The 20571-nt window shown below is 37.4% G+C and overlaps 1 protein-coding gene and 1 long non-coding RNA gene across 3 annotated transcripts; one reads left to right on the top strand and one right to left on the bottom strand.

Moving 5' to 3' along the window:
- The first annotated feature begins 39 nt into the window (after window positions 1-39).
- On the top strand, window positions 40-2047 carry LOC309503922. Its single transcript, XR_014207939.1, has 2 exons — window positions 40-74; window positions 881-2047. It is a non-coding gene; the product is annotated as an uncharacterized lncRNA (long non-coding RNA).
- Window positions 1910-19079, bottom strand: LOC309498956 (uncharacterized protein). 2 transcript variants are annotated; one of them, XM_082169942.1, is made up of 4 exons: window positions 19045-19079; window positions 16855-17111; window positions 4999-6781; window positions 1910-2382 (listed from the first exon to the last, which is right to left on the bottom strand). In XM_082169942.1, the coding sequence occupies exons 2-4, from the start codon at window positions 16910-16912 to the stop codon at window positions 2304-2306; spliced, it is 1920 nt and encodes a 639-aa protein (XP_082026068.1). In that variant the 5' UTR covers window positions 16913-17111; window positions 19045-19079; the 3' UTR covers window positions 1910-2303. The 2 variants fall into 2 exon arrangements, with proteins under 2 accessions (XP_082026068.1, XP_082026069.1); XM_082169943.1 differs by having other exon boundaries at window positions 16855-17079; window positions 19045-19066.
- Window positions 19080-20571: the final 1492 nt, after the last annotated feature.

The following is a 20571-nucleotide window of genomic DNA, read 5'->3' as shown; positions in this document are numbered from 1 at the left end:
AGTTAGAAAGAAAGAAAAAAGAAAGATTAGTTAAAAAGAAAGAAAGAAGAAAGATTAGTTAGAAAGAAAGATTAGTTAGAAAGAAAGAAAGAAAAAAAGAAAAAAGAAAGATTAGTTAGAAATACAGAAAGAAAGATTAGTTAGAAAGAAAGAAATAAAGAAAGAAAGAAGAAAGATTAGTTAGAAAGAAAGATAAAAGAAAGATTAGTTAGAAAGAAAGATTAGTTAGAGTGATAGAAAGAAAAAGAAAGATTAGTTAGAAAGAAAGAAAGAAAGAAAGAAAGAAAGAAAGAAAGAAAGAAAGAAAGAAAGAAAGAAAGAAAGAAAGAAAAAAGAAAGAAAGAAAAAAGAAAGATTAGTTCAAAGACAGATAGAAAAAACTAAGATTAGTTAGAAAGAAAGAAAGAAATAAAGAAAGAAAAAAGAAAGAAAGAAAAAAGAAAGATTAGTTCAAAGACAGATAGAAAAAACTAAGATTAGTTAGAAAGAAATAAAAAATTAGTTAGAAAGAAAAAGAAAGAAAAAAGATTAGTTAGAAAGAATGATTAGTTAGAAAGAAAGATAGAATGATTATTTAGAAAGAAAAAGATAAAAAAAGAAAGATTAGTTAGAAAGAAAGAAAGAGATAGATTAGTTAGAAATAAAGAAAAAAGAAAGATAATTTAGAAAGAAAAAGAAAGAAAGATTAGTTAGAAAGAAAGAAAGAAGATAGTTAGAAAGAAAGAAAAAAGATTAGTTAGAAAGAAAGAAAAAAGAAAGATAAAAAGAAAGATTAGTTAGAAAGAAAGAAAGAAAGAGAAAGAAAGAAGAAAGATTAGTTAGAAAGAAAGAAAGATAAGAAAGAATGAATGATTAGTTAGAAAGAAAGAAAAAAGATTAGTTAGAAAGGAAAGAGAAGGTTAGAAAGATTAATTAGAAAGAAAGATTAGAAAGAAAGAAGAAAGATTAGTCAGAAAGAAAGAAAAGATTAATTAGAAAGAAAGAAGAAAGATTAGTCAGAAAGAAAGAAGAAAAAAAGAAACAAAGAAAGATGGATTATTTAGAAAGAAAGATGGATGGATTAGTTAGAAAGGAAAGAGAAGGTTAGAAAGATTAGTTAGAAAGAAAGATTAGAAAGAAAGAAGAAAGATTAGTCAGAAAGAAAGAAAAGATTAGTTAGAAAGAAAGAAGAAACAAAGATGGATTATTTAGAAAGAAAGATGGATGGATTAGTTAGAAAGAAAGAGAAATTTGTTAGTTATAAAGGCTAGATAGATAGATAGATAGATAGATAGATAGATAAGTTATTAGTTAGAAAGAACATAGATAGCTTAAAGCTTAATTGAGTATCAATGGCTTCTAGCAGTTTACATTAAACATAGTTCATTAAACATTAAACAGACATGGACTTTTGGTCAATGAAAGTCTATGGGATTTTAATGATTTTTAATATAAATTTTTAAGAAAACCGTAACTCAAACCAGTCTGAAAAGATATAGTACACTTAGTCAGAACAGTCTGAAGGTCTGACCCAAGTTTGAAGTATGTAGCTTGAACGGTCTAGGAGGAGTTAGTGTCTAAAAATTTGCGGTCAGAAGAAGAAGAAGAAGAAGAAGAAGAAGAAGAAGAAGAAGAAGAAATAGGATTTCCCAAACCAACTTAATTAATGATTTAAATAATAAAAATGTCAGTTAATTACAATAACTAGCCGAAATACAGTATCTATTGCTAAAAATAGAAAAAAGGCTTGGGACTTGACTTGGCCTTTAGGGACTTGTGAACATGTTGGCTGCATATCAAGGGTGAAACTGTTAATAATGTAGACAGACAGCAATCTCATTCAATGTCAGTCATGTGTGTGGTAAAATATCAATTATTAGGCATTTAAAAGCTATATTGATAAAAATGTAAAATAACAATGAGTCATTGATAAAATGAGTAATAAGTTTAATCAATCATTTTTTGAAGCAAATACAAACACTGAGTAAAAGTGAATGAGACAGATCTCTCTCTTTACTGACTGATAAGAGCCAAGCATCTCAAGAGAAGAGAAGTGTCCAGTTTCAAAGGTACATGAAAGTATATCTTGCATTTGCTTGTAAGAGTAGAAGTGGGAGAGAAACTGAGTGATACAAATTCATTTAGAATACAAATCTGTTTCTCTCCTTTCATGCATTTCTGACAGACTGAATGTCTTGTTGCAGGGTTGTAATATTACGAATTAATCTTCTCCATTGCTATTTCAGAGCGAAAGCCTGAGCTGCTTCTTCCCAGTGTGAACTCTCATGTGAATCTTCAGACTTGATTTTCATGTGAAGCGTTTTTTACACTGAGGGCAGGAGACCTGAAGCGGTGACAGATTTTTTGGCTTCTGTTTTTCTCTCTTGTTCACGTCCTTCAGGTCTAAAAGAAATATGAAATCAAGTGAGATTTCAAATGAGAGACAAATGTGAAATGAAATGTGAAGCCCAAAGTCAAGATCACTGATGAGTTCAACAGTCATTTTAATCCCATCATATCTGGTCATCAACTGCTATGCACAATTATGATCGATTTTAATATCATTAAAATAATTTGTGTTATAAATCACTAGTTTGGTCATGAAACTCTAGATGGCGCATACTTGACATGTAAACTGTTAGCAATCACATCATTTCCAACACCTTTCTAACACCTTTCTAACAAGCAAGTATCCATTGATTCATCAGGTCAGCATTTTTGGTTGGAATTCCCCTGTTTATTGTCGCAGCTCTTTACAATACAGCGAACACCCATGATTGTAAACTTTGCATTTACTATCTAGTAATTGCTGACTCTATTACTCCAACTCTGAGCGAACTCTCTGCTCCTCACCACGGCGCTTCTCGGGTGCTGCGCTAATCACTCCGCCCAAGTAGCAGTGCTTCGCCTTCTGAGAAAATAGTTCCCAGTATTTAAACGTTTAAAAAATGTCTGTGTCTCATATGACCTTGTTATTTGTACACACTGTGACTATACAAATCACAACATGTAAATAGGAAAATGTTGCCGTTATTTTGTCACTTATTGGGATTAGTATGCTAGCTGTAGCCATTTACATCCAGTCTTTGTGCTAAGCTAGGCTAGCGGTGGGTGCGTCAAACAGACTTAAAGCACGCACGGAGATGAAAAAGATATGTATGGACTAATCTAACTCTGAGGGATACGGTGAATAAGCTAAAGTCCCAAAAAGTCGAAGTGTTCCTTTAACGTTACTGTACTAGCATCTTGCGTTCGATCTCGACAACACAGGGTAAGTTATCGTTAATGTTGTTAGCTCACTAAGAAACTTTCAATTTAACAGAGGAAGAATCTGGAAGCTTCTCGTCTCTGTATTCTTGATAAGCACCAGAGCAAATACAAAAACATGAACTGCTGTTAGAAAACATTAAAAAAATACTATTTTACGTTTTATCTTCACCATAATAAGTAATGTCAGAAAGAGAAAGTTGCACAGTGCTGCTTATATTGCTTTGTTGCTGCTTGTTTTGACATGAGTGCCAACTACTGTCAGAGAGTGATTTTGCATTGCTCTGAACGTTCCGGGTTACTTGACTGTAACCCTGTTCTCTGAAAAAAGCGCAACAAGATGCTGCACTGCTTAGCGCATTGGGAACATCTTTAATCGTGACCAGCTGTGAATATTGTGTGTAACACGTCAATAGAATTGACCCGGAGGTAATATAGTCTCGGTCAATGACGTCATTGGCGCACACCCGCAACGCGAGCTATAAATAGATGAGCCGCAGGTGCATCGTCAGGATATTTTGTCTGAAGAGCAGTCCCGGGACATCTTCAGCACGGCAATGCAACGCAGCATCTCATTCCGCTTTTTCAGGGAACAGGGTTACAGTCAAGTAACCCGGAACGTTCCCTTTCAAAAGCTAGGATGAGGATGCAAAATCACTTTCACCATTCCTGGTATAAAGTCTAAGCAGGATGGCGAGACCGACAGAGCCTGCATACCCCTGATTCTTTTTAAAGAAGTTATAGCCATAAGAAAAAAACATCTTTAGGGTCAGAAGTTTGTCAGACGCTAATTGTAGAGGTTTAAAGGGGGTCTTCAACCAGACCCTCTAGGACTATAGCTAAGCCCCATGAAGGGATCTTGGTTCTTGCAGGAGGCCTCAGTCGTCTGGCCCCATCGAATGAAACGAGCGAGCAGAGGATGTCTCCCGAGTGGCACCCCATCAATCAAGGTGTGGCAAGCCGAAAGCGGAGCCACATAAATCCTGAGAGTGGTGGGACATGTGCCTGTTGATAATATTTCCTGCAGAAAGTCCAGAACTGAAGCAATCTAGCAGTTGACAGGATCTAAATTATGTACAACACACCACCTTTCAAAGACACCCCATTTGTTGGCATAACTCTTTCTAGTGGAAGGAAGCCCTAGCACTTAGAATGGTCTCAATAACATCAGGCGAAAGCCCAGTGTTCCTCAGTTGGTACCCATCAGGGGCCAAACATGAAGGTTCCACAGGTCGGGCCTGGGATGGAATATCGTGCCCTCCACCTGAGACAGAAGGTGCTCTCCTCTCCGGAATCGCCCATGGCTAGCTGTCGAGGAGAGATATTATCTCCAAGAACCATTATTCTGTTTGGCCAACACGGCGAGAGCACACAATATTCACAGCTGATCACGATTAAAGACATTCCCAATGCGCTAAGCAGCGCAACATCTTTTGTAGCTTTTTAAAGGGAACAGACAAATCACATGTCAAAAACAGACATTTTTTTTATATCACACATTTATGTTGGGTTGAACACGAGTTAATAGAGACCAATCAAACCACAAAATGTCAGTTTTTCATTGTGGCTGTTAAAAAAATAATCAATGAATGAGGCATTTATATAGCTCTACTATTTATTACTGTACACACCAAGCGCTTTACAATCACATCAGGTGTCGGCCTCATTCATGACCTGGATGATTCAACGGCAGCCACTCAATCATAGGTGGAGATGATTTGACTGTGACTAACTTAGAAGAGATTTTGTTACCGTGATCTCAGACTGTGGTGATGTGGTTTCTCCACTGCATGGATCTTCATGTGTATCTTCAGGCGACTTTTAAAAGAGAAACTCGTTCCACACTGATCACACGTGTGCGGCTTCTCTCTGCTGTGGATCCTCTCGTGTGTTTTCAAAGATGATGAATCACTGAATCTCTTGTCACAGTGTGAACACTGGTAAGGTTTTTCTCCAGTGTGGATCCTCTCATGTAATTTCAGCTGTGTTGACTGACAGAATCTCTTGTCACAGTGTGAACACTTGTAAGGTTTTTCTCCAGTGTGGATCCTCTCATGTAATTTCAGACGTGTTGACTGACTGAATCTTTTGTCACAGTGTGAACACTTGTAAGGTTTTTCTCCAGAGTGGATCCTCTCATGTGTTTTCAGACTTGTTAAATAACTGAATCTCTTGTCACAGTGTGAACACTTGTAAGGTTTTTCTCCAGTGTGGATCCTCTGATGTGTTTTCAGATTTACTGACACACTGAATCTCTTGTCGCAGTGTGAACACTTGTAAGGTTTTTCTCCAGTGTGTATCCTCTCATGTAATTTCAGACGTTTTGACTGACTGAATCTCTTGTCACAGTGTGAACACTTGTAAGGTTTTTCTCCAGTGTGGATCCTCTCATGTAATTTCAGATGTTGTAACTGACTGAATCTCTTGTCACAGTGTGAACACTTGTAAGGTTTTTCTCCAGTGTGAATTCTCTGGTGCAGTTTTAAATATATCGCTGTAGTAAAAGTCTTCTGACACTCAAAGCACATGTACTCTCTTACCAGAGTACCAGTATTATGAGTTTTCTGATGTCCTTGTATCGATTTCAGCAGTGAAAAACTCTTTCCACATTGATTACATGAGTATGGCTTCTCTCCGGTGTGGATCCTCTTGTGCATCTCAAGACTATATTTGGCTGTGAAACTCTTTCCACACTGATCACATGTGAACGGCTTCTCTCCAGTGTGAACTCTCATGTGTATCTCCCGATTTTGTTTGCATGTGAAACTCTTTCCACACTGATCACATGAGAACGGCTTCTCTCCGGTGTGAACTCTCATGTGACACTCAAGATTTTGTTTTTTTGAGAAACTCTTTCCACATTGATCACATGAGAACAGCTTCTCTCTGGTGTGGATCCTCATGTGAATCTCAAGACTAGGTTTGGCTGTGAAACTCTTTCCACACTGATCACATGTGAACGGCTTCTCTCCAGTGTGAACTCTCATGTGAATCTCTCGATTTTGTTTGGTTGTGTAACTCTTTCCACATTGATCACAAGTGAATGGCTTCTCTCCGGTGTGAACTCTCATGTGACACTCAAGACCTTGTTTGGTTGTGAAACTCTTTCCACACTGAGTGCAGGTTGTAGATTTCTTGGCTCCGGTTTTCTTTAAAAATTTATTTTTAGTCTGTGAGTGACTCAAAGGTTTTTCTCCAGGTTTGATATGATGTTCCTCCTTCACTTCACTCAGTTCTTCACTCTCCTCCTTCACTTCACTCAGTTCTTCACTCTCCTCCTTCACTTCACTCAGTTCTTCTCTCTCCTCCTTCACTTCACTCAGTTCTTCAATCTCCTCCTTCACTTCACTCAGTTCTTCACTCTCCTCCTTCACTTCACTCAGTTCTTCTCTCTCCTCCTTCACTTCACTCAGTTCTTCAATCTCCTCCTTCACTTCACTCAGTTCTTCACTCTCCTCCTTCACTTCACTCAGTTCTTCACTCTCCTCCTTCACTTCACTCAGTTCTTCTCTCTCCTCCTTCACTTCAATCAGGTCTGAAATGAAAGAAAAAAAGTTTAATTGCATTTTCAGTACATCAAAATTCAAAGAGAAATATGATTATAAAGTGAAAGGACATAAAGTGAGCCCTAAAATATTCCCATCATTTTGATGAGTTTTTATAAATTAATTATGCATGTCCTTGAAAATCTTCATGAATGAGGAACATAGATCTTCCAATTATTACTTTTAAAACATTATAGGCACAAATCCCATGATTCTGTCAAGAGAACTATTTAATTATTTGATCAATGACACCCTTATCTAATGTACAACTCCAAATCAGAAAAAGTTGGGACACTGTACAAATTGTGAGTAAAAAAGGAATGGAATAATTTACAAATCTCAAACTTATATTTTATTCACAGTAGAATATAGATAACATATAAAATGTTGAAAGTGAGACATTTTGAAATGTCATGCCAAATATTGTCTCATTTTGGATTTCATGAGAGCTACACATTCAAAAAAAAGTTGGGACAGGTAGCAATAAGAGGCCGGAAAAGTTAAATATAAGGAACAGCTGGAGGACCGATTTGCAACTTATTAGGTCAATTGGCAACATGATTGGGTATAAAAAGAGCCTCTCAGAGTGACAGTGTCTCTCAGAAGTCAAGATGGGCAGAGGTTTACCAATTCCCCCAATGCTGCGGAGTGGAGCAATATCAGAAAGGAGTTTCTCAGAGAAAAATTGCAAAGAGTTTGAAGTTATCATCATCTACAGTGCATAATATCATCCAAAGATTCAGAGAATCTGGAACAATCTCTGTGCGTAAGGGTCAAGGCCGGAAAACCATACTGGATGCCTGTGATCTTCGGGTCCTTAGACGGCACTGCATCACATACAGGAATGCTACTGTAATGGAAATTACAACATGGGCTCAGGAATACTTCCAGAAAACATTGTCGGTGAACACAATCCACCGTGCCATTCGCCGTTGCCAGCTAAAACTCTATAGGTCAAAAAAGAAGCCATATCTAAACAGGATCTAGAAGCGCAGGTGTTTTCTCTGGGCCAAGGCTCATTAAAAATGGACTGTGGCAAAGTGGAAAACTGTTCTGTGGTCAGACGAATAAAAATTTGAAGTTCTTTTTGGAAAACTGGGACACCATGTCATCCAGACTAAAGAGGACAAGGACAACCCAAGTTGTTATCAGCGCTCAGTTCAGAAGCCTGCATCTCTGATGGTATGGGGTTGCATGAGTGCGTGTGGCATGGGTAGCTTACACATCTGGAAAGGCACCATCAATGCTGAAAGGTATATCCAAGTTCTAGAACAACATATGCTCCCATCCAGACGTTGTGTCTTTCAGGGAAGACCTTGCATTTTCCAACATGACAATGCCAGACCATATCAATTACATGCATCAATTACAATATCATGGCTGCGTAGAAGAAGGATCCGGGTACTGAAATGGCCAGCCTGCAGTCCAGATCTTTCACCCATAGAAAACATTTGGTGCATCATAAAGAGTTATGATTTGCATCATAGTTGAGCAACTAGAAGCCTGTATTAGACAAGAATGGGACAACATTCCTATTCCTGAACTTGAGCAACTTGTCTCCTCAGTCCCCAGACGTTTGCGGACTGTTATAAAAAGAAGAGGGGATGCCACACAGTGGTAAACAAACATGGCCTTGTCCCAACTTTTTTTTGAATGTGTAGCTCTCATGAAATCCAAAATGAGCTAATATTTGGCATGACATTTCAAAATGTCTCACTTCCAACATTTGATATGTTATCTATATTCTATTGTGAATAAAATATAAGTTTATGAGATTTGTAAATTATTCCATTCCTTTTTTACTCACAATTTGTACAGTGTCCCAACTTTTTCTGATTTGGGGTTGTAATAAACACATTAAACATATACAACAGTGCCATAACATTTTCAATTCAAGAACTGTTTTTCTTTTTCATCTTAACTGTTGTTTATTATAAAAGATGGCATCATAAACAGCATGAGATTGAATAGGCTACATACAAAATAATCTATTTTGAAATGAACAATGATTTGTACTGTATGTAGGGTGGCCATACGGCCGGATTTAGGCCGGACAGTCCGGATTTTAAGCCCCCTGTCCGGCATCTGGCGCAGCCTCAAGTCGGACACTCATTTGTCCTCCTTTTTGGAGTTGTGCTGTATCGCTCTAGAATCTTTATTGGGACACAGCAGTATAGCGTCTAATGCTGGTCAAACAAATGATTGGCTGAAAGCAGTGTCAAATAAATATCTGATAAATCATTGGTTAAAAAAGTAAACAAGCCTCCACGATGTGTCCACGTGCTGGCTATGTCATATCATAACGTTAACATGCCGATGCGTCAGACCTCATTTAATCCGGAATGGACAAAAGAGCACGAATTTGGCCATGATGACACTAGAGGAGCTGGTGTCGCCTGAACTGCTGCAGAGGATGCACTTCTTTGTTAAGAACTGAAATGTGTATTTATTTATTTTTCGCGTTCATTATTTGTTTATTTATGCATTTTCATAGGCATAATTTGCGGGTGGGACATGTCCCCACCACTTTTTGCTAAGGTTGATATTATCCCCACCACTTTTGAAACATCTCATGGCTTGACAAATAAATAAAACATCTCCAGTTAACTAGCAAAGCATTCATTTAGTTTGTTTATTTAATAAGAGGCGTTCTATCGCTGAAATGTGTTGTGCTCGTTGCCACTGTGCCACTCGTTGCTCGTTGCCGCGGATACGGTGTTCTCTTGTGGCTCGCACACAGTCTTCACTCAGCTGTGGAGACGCATGCTTCAATCCGTTGTGGAGACTCTATATTTGTTCCGATGAAATTACAAAACAAAATGCACACAAACGTGTCCCTGCTGATATACTGTTTTAATGAGAAAAAAATAAACTATACGATTGCGGATTAGAACCCAGAACCCGACACACTTAGCAAAAGTTTTACCACTGGATCATTTAAATATACGCTTAAAATTAGGGATCGACCGACGTGAATTTTTTTGTGCCGATGCCGATTTTTTTTCCCATCAGCCTTAGCCGATGACCGAGATGGGCTGCCAATTTTCTTGGGCCGATATTTGAAGCCGATACTGCTTTATTTCTGAGACTGAATTAATTCGTTTTAAACGTGTTTGAATTAATGATTAAAATTTTTTTATTTATTTTTTTTAAAGACTGGAACATGTTATTATGTGTAGTTGTCTGATATATGTAATCGTGATCTCCATTTTAAACAAAATAAAAAAGGATTTTAAACCAAATAGATTCTCAGTTTATTATGACTGTTCACATATCACGTCTAAAAACGTGTGGAAAGCACGGCCACGCCGCTTTGTCCTTTCTACAAGCGCTTGCGCTCCCGTGGCATCTGTCATTGCTATGCAATCATGAACTGCGCTCTCCATGATGACGAGCAAGTAAGGATTCATTTATTTCTAGCCCTTTATGACTACATATTTATGGAGATGAGAAATAAAAGCCCGCCCTGTCCAGCTATGATCAGCTGTTCAGCCGAGCTTTCAATGTTGTCATGCAAAGGTCAGTTGTTTTTTTTGTCACATGACCTGCGTACGTTAAATGTTTTCATCTCACCACAGCATAGGAGCGCCTGGAACGAGCGCACTGCATCGCATGCGTGTCGCAACCGTGTCGCTTCTTTTTAATGAGCACACGTCCAAACCTCAGCCAGGTGGTCGCTGAATAAAACTCCCACAAATATCACGGTATACCGACAGCATTATTTAATCCTATGACCAGTGTAAGTGTTCGTAACAGCTGCCGTATGCATCTGGATAGTCTCAAACTTAGCTATTTGCAGCTCCCTAAATACAATGAAAAGCAGTTTTATAGATGAGGCATTAGCGTTTTCCATTTGGACCCACAAACTTGCTTAGCTATAGTTGCACGCACATAGAGCAACGTGTTTCCACTTTCAAAGTGTATGGCCAACAGTTTAAAGAACAGTTTAAAGAAGCTTTGAAAGTTTAAACTAACTGTTGTCTTGAAGAGGCTTCCAGCACTCTGATAGTGTGGGAGGGGCAGTACATGGGCTGCATGTGAACTGCAGCGTCTCAAGTAACACAGAGCTGTCTGCGGACGCCTGTCTGTAAATAATGCCGGGAAAAAAAATATCGGGGAACGCAGCAGCCGCGTATCGGCTAAACCCGATACACGTAAAACCCGCAAATATCGGCCCGATTTATCGGCCATATAATGACAAATTAAACCCAATGTATGTACGATTGCTGGACATCGTAATGTTATAGTACATTCATCTGATTTATGATTTAGCATAGGCCATCAAGCTTTCTTTTAAAATATTCAGCCGGTTTATCCTTAATGTCAGCATGCTTTGTTTCGAGGTGCCTTTTTAGTGTGCAGGGCTTCATGCTGTCGTTTGCCAGCACCTCGGCACACTGAGGTCTCAGATCAGCCATGACTGTAAACCCAAACTGCAGGTGTGCTTCATCGTACCTTCGAAGCTTTTTTGCAGCTGGTGGTGCGTCGGTTGCCTTGTACGTCCTCACTAAAAATCTCTCCATTTTTGTTTGGTTTTGAAATAATTTGGATGTGGATTAGTTGTGTTTTCAATAAAGTTTAGGCTATGATGCAATGATGTGTGTGGCTATGTTGAGAGACTAGTATTGGGGGCTAATCAGTCGGAGCTTAGGCAAAATCTTTAATACAACGAACAAAATAACAATTTTGCAGGCAATGCAGATTTTATTTTAAGACTTAATGATTGTAGTCCTTTGTTAGTGAGTGAATGGGTGAGTGTGTGTGTGTCACGGCAGCCCCCGCTGCTCGTTGAGCACAATAACTGCAGAGTGATACGTGCTTTCGAGTCTCCAAACACCACAAAAGTCTCCAATAACACAAGTAAAAGTTGCTAGATTTGTCGCTAGTCGCTTTGCATCTAGGCTTTTAGTCTGGGCGATATATCGCACGATATTGTTATGCGCATCTCATCAGTAAAGCCGGTTCCTTGATTAGTAGTAAATCACCATCACCTTCTTTCAGATGGAGCGGCATTTACTACAAAGAGCCGTAGTTAACTGACAAGCTGAGCCATATCGCATTAATATCGCGGACGTATCGCCAGCAATAATTAATGCGATATGGCTCAGCTTGTCAGTTAACTACAGCTCTTTGTACACAGCAAAAACTCCAGTGTTAATTTAACACTCCTGGGAGTGTATATGAGTCCACACTCAAGAGTGTTTAAGTTAATGAGATAATTAAGTGATTAATTTAGTGATGATTGAACATTATTGAAGACACCTGATGTTAACAAGCAGAATCACTGAAGGAGAAAATCTTTGTAAGCAACCGTTATGACGATCAATGGTTGCTTTAGTTGGGCTCTTGACCCCTTATATTAATTTTATATTTTGTTTGGCTGTTGTATCTGAGTTATAACTGCCAGTTGAACAAAGAAAAAAAAAGTGATCTGATGGTGTTGGTTATATTATGACAATCATCATTTGAACTTGATCACTGAACTCATTAAGATCCTCCTTTCTGGCTTTGATTTATGTTGTTGGTTACAGCATAACTGTGAATCTGCCTAAATGCCCAGAATTTTTGATATAATATAAAGGATTTCTTAAAAGTTGTTTAAAAAAAATCATTCTTTTAGGCACACACAGACATCAAGATTCAGTCTATGCATCTCAACAATGGCGAAGAGCAGAATATTCAATTAGGAAAAGTAAATTACATAGACAATTCAGATCATAATTTATTCATACCGCAATGCATGATGGGAGCCATTAATGAGTTGTGATTGGTGGCAACCACTGCAACATGCAGTGTCTCTCTTGAGTGTTAATTTAACACTCATATTTTAACACTTTACACTCTTGACTGTGGACTCATATTAGGGGTGGGCGCTATACCGGTATGAACGTGAATACCGGTATTATGTTGTGCCATGATATGGATTTTGCGATACCGAGGATACCGTAGATATTCATAAATTCAAATGTTGCAGTTATATTGAAATAAATAAATGAAAAACGAAACTAACAACAGTTACTGAAAAACTAACTGAAATAAGCTCTTTAATTTAGCGGAAAAATCTGACCTGTGGCTGTTTAAGGAAATGCCTGATTTGGCGCTGAAGTTGCGTGAAGTTGCTGAGGCGATTAACCGGTGTCCTGTGACGCGCTCAATGAAGGACCGTAACGTCGAACACATCGCTAGTGCTAAGCAGTTGTTCATAAAGTATGCATCTTTTGCGGTGCAATGGGAAATAACACAAGGTAATAAGACGCAAGTTGGACTTCTTAACTTGAGCGCAGCATTTTTAGAATGCTGTTTCATTTGCGAGACGCGGGTGCAACACCAAAACAGGTTCGTCAAGCACAAAAAAACTCATGTTCGAGTAACATACGTATGTTTGAGATGGCATGTTTTCATGAAGGTTGAAAGGCTGAAAGGTTCTGTTACTATCTTTGTTTTTACAAAAAAAATACTGCTAATAATTATTATCCACGTGCAGACATTTCCCCGCAATGTAGGCTATGGAATACCAGGACACGGCACACACACACACACACACACACACAGGTCCACTAGCTTTGTGGGGACTCTCCATAGACGTAATGGTTTTTATATACTGTACAAACTGTATATTCTGTCTCCTTCCACTAATCAATTAGTTTGTATTAATTTTTCATAGTTTTTTCTTGTATACTTTTAAGTTCCATTTATTTGGTGCTTCGTTCAATCTCAAAGAATTATTTTATTTTTATTATGAAGATGTCTGCACAAGAGTTTACTGTAATCTGTGCAAATATTAAACTTAAATTAAACGTCTTGCTTTGGTCTACGTTGGAAGTGTACTGCTTGCTCTGCTAAACTATAATTACTAAAACAAACTAAATAAAATAAAAACTAAATAGAAATGTGTTTGCAAAATAAAAACTAAGCTAAAATTAACTAAACCATTAATGAAACTAACTAAAACTAAACTGAAATTTAAAGCAAAATTGAAAACGATATCCAAATAAAAACTAATTAAAAAAAGCAAAACTATAATAACCTTGGATGCACCCAAATGCGTGCAACAGATATTCCCGGGGACGGAGCACGCCCGAAGACGGCTCTCACTCAGAAATCAATAAAGTCTTCATTCGTTGCCGGTACTCATTATGACAAGATGAGCAAAAAGTGGAAAGACATAACAAGTGCTTTCAGGCCTATACCTCATGTTGCATGTTTGCACTTTTTGAGAAAAAAATGGCACAATAAAAAAAAAATGTCCAATTAAATCCCTCACCTTTAACTATATTTTAGTTATCTAGGGTTAAAATACATATTTTGCCTGTAATTTAACTAAGGTGTACTAAAATGTGATTCCAATTTTTTTTCCTCATATCGCGATATAATATCGATATTGTCCGGGCAGTGAAAAATATTGTGATATGAATTTTTGCTCATATCGCCCACCCCTAACTCATATACACTCCCAGCCCCAGGTGTGTTAAAGGGATAGTTCACCCAAAAATGAAAATTCTATCATTGTTTACTCACCCTCAAGTTGTTCCAAACCTGTATGAGTTTCTTTGTTCTGCTGAACACAAAGGAAGATATTTGGAAGAATGTTTGTAACCAAACAGATCTCGGCCCCCATTGACTACCATAGTATATTTTTTTCCTACTATGGAAGTCAATGGGGGCCGAGATCTGTTGATTAAAAACATTCTTCCAAATATCTTCCTTTGTGTTCAGCAGAACAAAGAAACTCATACAGGTTTGGAACAACTGGAGGGTGAGTAAATGATGACATAATTTTCATTTTTGGCTGAACTATCCCTTTAATTTAACACCGCTCCATCTGAAAGCAGGTGATGGTGATTTACTACTAATCAAGGGAACCGGCTTTACTGACGAGATGTGCCTAACAATATCGTGCGATATATCGCCCAGCCCTAGCCTTGTATTTCATCAAACTTAAAAAAAAACAAAAAAACTTTCTCTTCACCAGCCCAGTACATGATTCTCTACAATTTGGAAGCCCTTTTTAGCATACGTACAGACTCTGCCATCTTTAATATGTCTGATTAACCCTTTCCATTCCAGCTAGTACTATGTAATTTTACACTGATGTTTAGAATTGAGTTTTAAGTGCACTTAAAGGGCACCTATTATGGAATTTTGAAAATTACCTTTCATGTAGTGTGTAAAATAGTTCTACGTGAACAAAAACATCCTGCAAAGTTTTATATATGAAAGTTCCCTGTAAAAAAAGTTATTGTCTTTCAAAAGTAGAGTCGACTCTGAATCAATTTAATGAGGCATTTTTTTGTTGTGACGTCAAGACGAAAAGTATCAAATTGGCCGCGCCCACTCATTGCGCGCACAGACACCAGGGAAAACTTGAAAACATCGTCGAAAACAAGATGCCGTGTTCTTAAGTGCGAATCAAAAGCGACCTTTTCTTCACTGCCCAGGGACGAGCATGTGGAGAATCAGTGGCTAGAGTTTATATTTACAACTATACCACACAAGTATAGCCCGAACCTTGTGCTGTGTTCGCGTCATTTTAATGACGATTGCTTTACAAACATAAATGCTTACAAGTGTGGATTCACGAGCCGGCTGCTACTGAAGGAAGGTTCAGTACCAAGTTTATTTGGATCAGCTTCCTCCTCCGAATCACAACCTGCAAATATTATTAATAATTGTTGCTTGTATGTGTTCTAGCATGCTCAATAAGTATTTTTGTGTGTTGTGTACGATCAGCGCAGCTTCTAGGTCTCCAAAGTCAATTTTTTTAAAAATGTTTGTCGTTGTTATTGGAGTTGTCAAAGAATAGAGCAATACCTTGTAGTACTGCAGTGCTTTATCAATATGTTTATGCGTTGGGCTAACGCAAACAATAACTGGGTTCAGATGGGTCATCTGACCAATCACGGCAGATTAGCGTCACGCAAAGGAGGGGTTTGGAAAAATGAGTCGTTGAACGAATCATTTGGGAGTCGGTGAGCAAATCAGGTAAAAATAAATGCATATTATAAGACAACACAAGTGTTTTTTGTCATTGCATGTAAAACTGTTGTTGGGGACTCCCAAAGCAATATTAGGAACATGTTAAATGCCATAATAGGTGCCCTATAATACTTTGTTGGTCTGTCTCAGTATTTCTCAGTTTTCCATTGTTATCTGATGATGAGAATGTATTTATATTTATTTTACTACTTGCTTCTTTTTTTTTTTTTTTTTTTTACTTTTTGTTCTTTACCTTTTTTTTTATTATTATAACTTATGTATACCGGTTTATTTATTTGTTTGGTTGTTTACTTATTTTCTTTAAACACTGTATCATTAAAAACTTTACCGTATTCAGTGACCATAACTTGTTAGTTAGCTATAAAGTGAATTTTAGAGAGGAGCATTTTGATAAATATATGCACCACATTACATATGCATTAAAAAATATATATGTTCAATATTTAATGCATGTTTGAATAAACCAGTAAAGTTTTTATGACAGTCACAATTTAAATGTGTATATTTGAAGGTAGAAAAATATGATTATGTAATTGCAAAGTTAGTATAACTTTATTATTATAAAAAACATCCTAGAATGTAATGCATCCTTGAATTTTATACAAATCAGTAAATTGTAACCTTCAATATTAATGTGGTACCAACTGATTCCTATGTGTAGTTTACAGCATTATTTGGGAGATTTTCTTTCCTTGAGAACATTTGCCATGTAATTGATCTGATATACAGTATATCCAACACCATCAATATCGAATCACAAGCTTGTGCATAGAAATCTAATCGAAAATTGAGAAATGTCAAAATAACATGGTTGCAAAAATATGTGAGCCAGTTATAATTGTAAAATAATTGTAAAAACAGCTAAAATATTTAGTTGGACTTGATATTGACAATCAATATAACAGTTTATCAAACCTCCCTTTACTGACCATTTGTTGTAAACAAACAAGAACACTTTGAACCATTTCCCATAGTTTAACTGTTTGTCTAAATGTGAAGAAGTGCTTTAATCTTTCTAACATGAATGTTCTTCAGCATCATGAATGAATGAAGAATAAACACCAACCTCTTTGTTCTTCAGGATCTTCAGTGTGTTTCATTCTGCAGGGTTCTGGATCACTCATGTTCTCACTGTCCTCTTTAATAAACTCAGTCTTTGCAGATTTCAGCTCTTCCTGATGCTCTGATGCTCGTCTTCACTTGTAGACTGATGGGAATATTCCAGCATTTATTGGTGAATTGCAGTGGGAGGAGCTTCACTGATGATGTGATTGCTGTGGGAGGAGCTTCACTGATGATGTGAATGATGTGGGAGGAGCTGATCTGCAGAAACCAAAGTTTTCAGTTACTGAGTTTTTGTTTTAATACTAAATGACACATCAAGCATTTATCTTTATCTCTACATAGAAACCAACAATTACTCTCTATTCACACCAATGAAATGAGCTTCAAGTGTCAATTTACAGTAGATCTGAAGACATCAGCATAATAAATGAGGTGAAAACAGGAACTATTGTCATGAAATTAAGAGTGTTTTCAGCAGATCTGTTAATATTGATGAGCCTCAGACTATCAACACTCATTCAACAAGCCATTCAGGATCATCAGCAGATCATCTCACTTTATTCTGAGTGTTTGCTGTTAGAAACACATTAGGCTATTTGATAAAAGTCTATAAATCTATTGAAAGATGATACTGCTATTTCTCTCAATATGACATGGATAAAACATCAATAATACAAAGACAAACACTAATGGCACTCATCTTCAACCACTACAGCAACTATAAACTGAAACATTGGATTGTATGATAACTACATTGTAATTAGATCTCTAACACATAGGCCTAACAGTTTTTAAGTGCAGAAACTGAATCATCATGATTTATCAAGTGGCGAGAAAACTTTTTTGTACCCCAAAAAATAAGCAGCGCTTCTGTGATGTACGTCACGCAATGGTCGGCCAATAGTGAGCTCACGTTCTGACGTACAACTCAGAAGCGCTGCTGCGCTTTTACACCACGTGAACTCACTCAGAGAAACACAGAAGAAAATCAATAATTGAATGAAGTCGTTTTTTTTTTTTTTTTTACACAAAAAGTTTTCTCATTGCTTGATTAACTTAAGGTTGAGCCACTGTAGTCACTTGGACTATTTTAAACATTGTGGGCAGGGCAAATTTCAATTTCAGAGAAGCCTATGGAGGAGTGAGACAGCTCTCAGATTTATTTAAAAATAACAACACAAGGGTGAGTAATTCGCCTTTGGCTAAGCCACACCCTAGAATGTAGATTGACCAATCACAGCGCAGCCAAGAACAAGCTCCGACACTTTTTCACAGCGCTGACTTTACCGTAACTTAGGCGTTTCATATTTTTGGGCTCGGCAGGCTATTACCATCGTAGTTTTATCAGAAATATGGTTAAACGTTGTGCCCGGGGCATTTGTGACACAGATTCGCGTTTCCCAGAGAGGTTGGAGGTGGGTGTCCGTTTTTTTCCCTTCCCAAAAACCGTCAAATCCTGACAAGTGTCGTCTTTGGATTAAACTGTGTGTGTGGACGTCCTCACGTCAGCTAAACCCCTCAAGGATCAACAAGCACACTTTTGTGTACTCTAATGTAAATTTTGCTTTTAACATTTAACCTTACTGTGAAGTTATACTAGTTAGACAGTTTTATGCTGTTTTAGGTTATGATTTCGGTTCTCTACCATAATTAATGAAGAATCAAGGTGCTAGCAAGCAAGCTTAGCGATAGTTTAACGTTAGTTATCACGTAAATCAGGATTGTATGTTTTGACTAGCGGTTGGATGTTAGCTAACTTTGTTATTCAAGATACAAACACCTAACGTTAACGTTAGGTGTTTGTATCTTGAATAACAAAGTATCTTGAATAACAAAGTTAGCTAAAACAAACAGCATAAAACTGGCTAACTAGTATAACAACCGCGTTGTTCATCCTTGATGCCGACATAATGTTTTCACAGCCAACCACCTCCCCAACAGCTAAACTGCACTCTTCCACAGTAGCATTCAGACTAATTTTCACAGCGTGACGCCGTGTGAGGAAATCTAACGTCGTCCTCACGGCCGAAGTCATCCGGCCAGTTATAAAGAACTGGCAGAGAGACAACAAACCACTATCTTAATACTTTTAAACCAGTATACCACAAGTACAAAAAAAAAGTCAAAGATAGAAAGAATAGAAAACTTCTTATAGGCACAGCGGCCTCAGAGATAGAGTCCACACACTCACCACGCGTCTCACTCGCTCTCACAACAAAACGCTCGCGCATGCGCAGAGAGAGAGAGAGAGAGAGGAGGGGGGAACTGATCAAATAATCCCATTGAAGATTGTAATATTGAGTTTAAACGATCGTATGAATGAACTAGATTGTATTTGCGTGTTTTAACATAAACCGTAGCATTAGGATAAGCCTAGCATTTACAAATAACAGCGTGTAAAAAGAATGAGACATACAAAACGTACCTTTCTGAAACGTCCTGTAACAGCCGTTCGTGCACGTTCTGCTCGATTCCTCCACTAATATTCTCTAAATCTGATTCGGGCTGAATTGATATGGCAATATTGACGCCTGTTTACTATACAAACTGTTATAGTAACGGCGTGACGTGTCTGGACAGCGTGAACCTGGCGTGAAGGCGGTTAGCGCCTAAGAATTTACTATTGTTTTTGACGCCATTATTAGACTGTTTCAGCATATCCCCTACCCATCTTCTTTACCTCCTTTAGATCCTAAAGTTACAGACTTAGGTAAAGTTGGTTTTATATTCGCATATTCGCACATTCGCGGACTTCCGCGTTCAATAACTCGTGAACTAAACGTCGTTGCTACACAAAACACCTATCACATATAACTACAGATTAAACATCATAAGCTACAACATAATTTTCCTCAAAACGATCTTTCCTTTTCACTGGACAAAATACATTGATCTCTATGCGCAGGCTGCTAAGAAGGGACCATCTGCAAAGTGCAAACCCGAAGGAAAGCTAATTTTAAGAAGAAGATTTAAATATTAAAACAATGTTATTTGTGAAGTAACAATATTCAGCTCACAAGATATTAAACGCAGAACACCACAAATATACGAAGCAAATATAAAAAGCAATACCCAAGTTGCAGACTTGATCATGTAAGATCAAGTGTGAACATAAGTCAAGTTAAAAAATAAAATAAAAAAAGTTTCAGTTTTGATATTTGCTGTGTATTCACCTAGACTGCTTTAGTGTACTTTTGTGTAGGCTATTGTACATACAGTACGCAAAAATGTTTTATGTAAAAGTTACAATTATTCACCAAAGAGATTTTTTCATGTTCCAAAGTTTGTAGTATGTTCCTACTGACCAGACTGACTTAATACAGGTGGAATTTTCACAGTATCTCCCTTACTGTACGTTCAGTATACAAATATTAATTTAAAAAAAATTACAGTAATTCCCCAAAAGTATTTTTCCTGTTCCAAAGCCTGTAGTGCTTTCTTATTGACTTACACTATCCCACACTGACTTACTACAGGTGAAATTTTGACAATACCTCCCTTACTGTACGTACTGAAAGGTTGGGGTCAGAATCCCCTGTTTCTTCAATTAAATTATATATATCCTTTTGAATGATTACTTTATTCTTATTAAAAATTTAACAATCAAGTAGTATCCTAATCATTTCTGTATTCATTTTCTTTTAGGTGCATTCCAGTGTGTGCCCTTGGGTTGTGTTCACATGCAAGGGGCCTTTTGATGATAATTGTCTTGGGATTG

Source organism: Leuciscus leuciscus (assembly GCF_965113295.1).
Source record: "Leuciscus leuciscus genome assembly, chromosome: 1".
NCBI lineage: Eukaryota > Metazoa > Chordata > Actinopteri > Cypriniformes > Leuciscidae > Leuciscus > Leuciscus leuciscus.
This window is presented reverse-complemented; position numbering and strand designations above follow the sequence as displayed.

Coding starts and splice junctions, on each gene's coding strand:
- LOC309498956 (XM_082169942.1), bottom strand. CDS start 16,912: ATGAGTGATCCAGAACCCTGCAGAATGAAACACACTGAAGATCCTGAA. Junction 6,782..16,854: donor AGATCCTGAAGAACAAAGAG/GTTGGTGTTTAT, acceptor CTTTCATTTCAG/ACCTGATTGAAGTGAAGGAG. Junction 2,383..4,998: donor CACCACAGTCTGAGATCACG/GTAACAAAATCT, acceptor TATTTCTTTTAG/ACCTGAAGGACGTGAACAAG.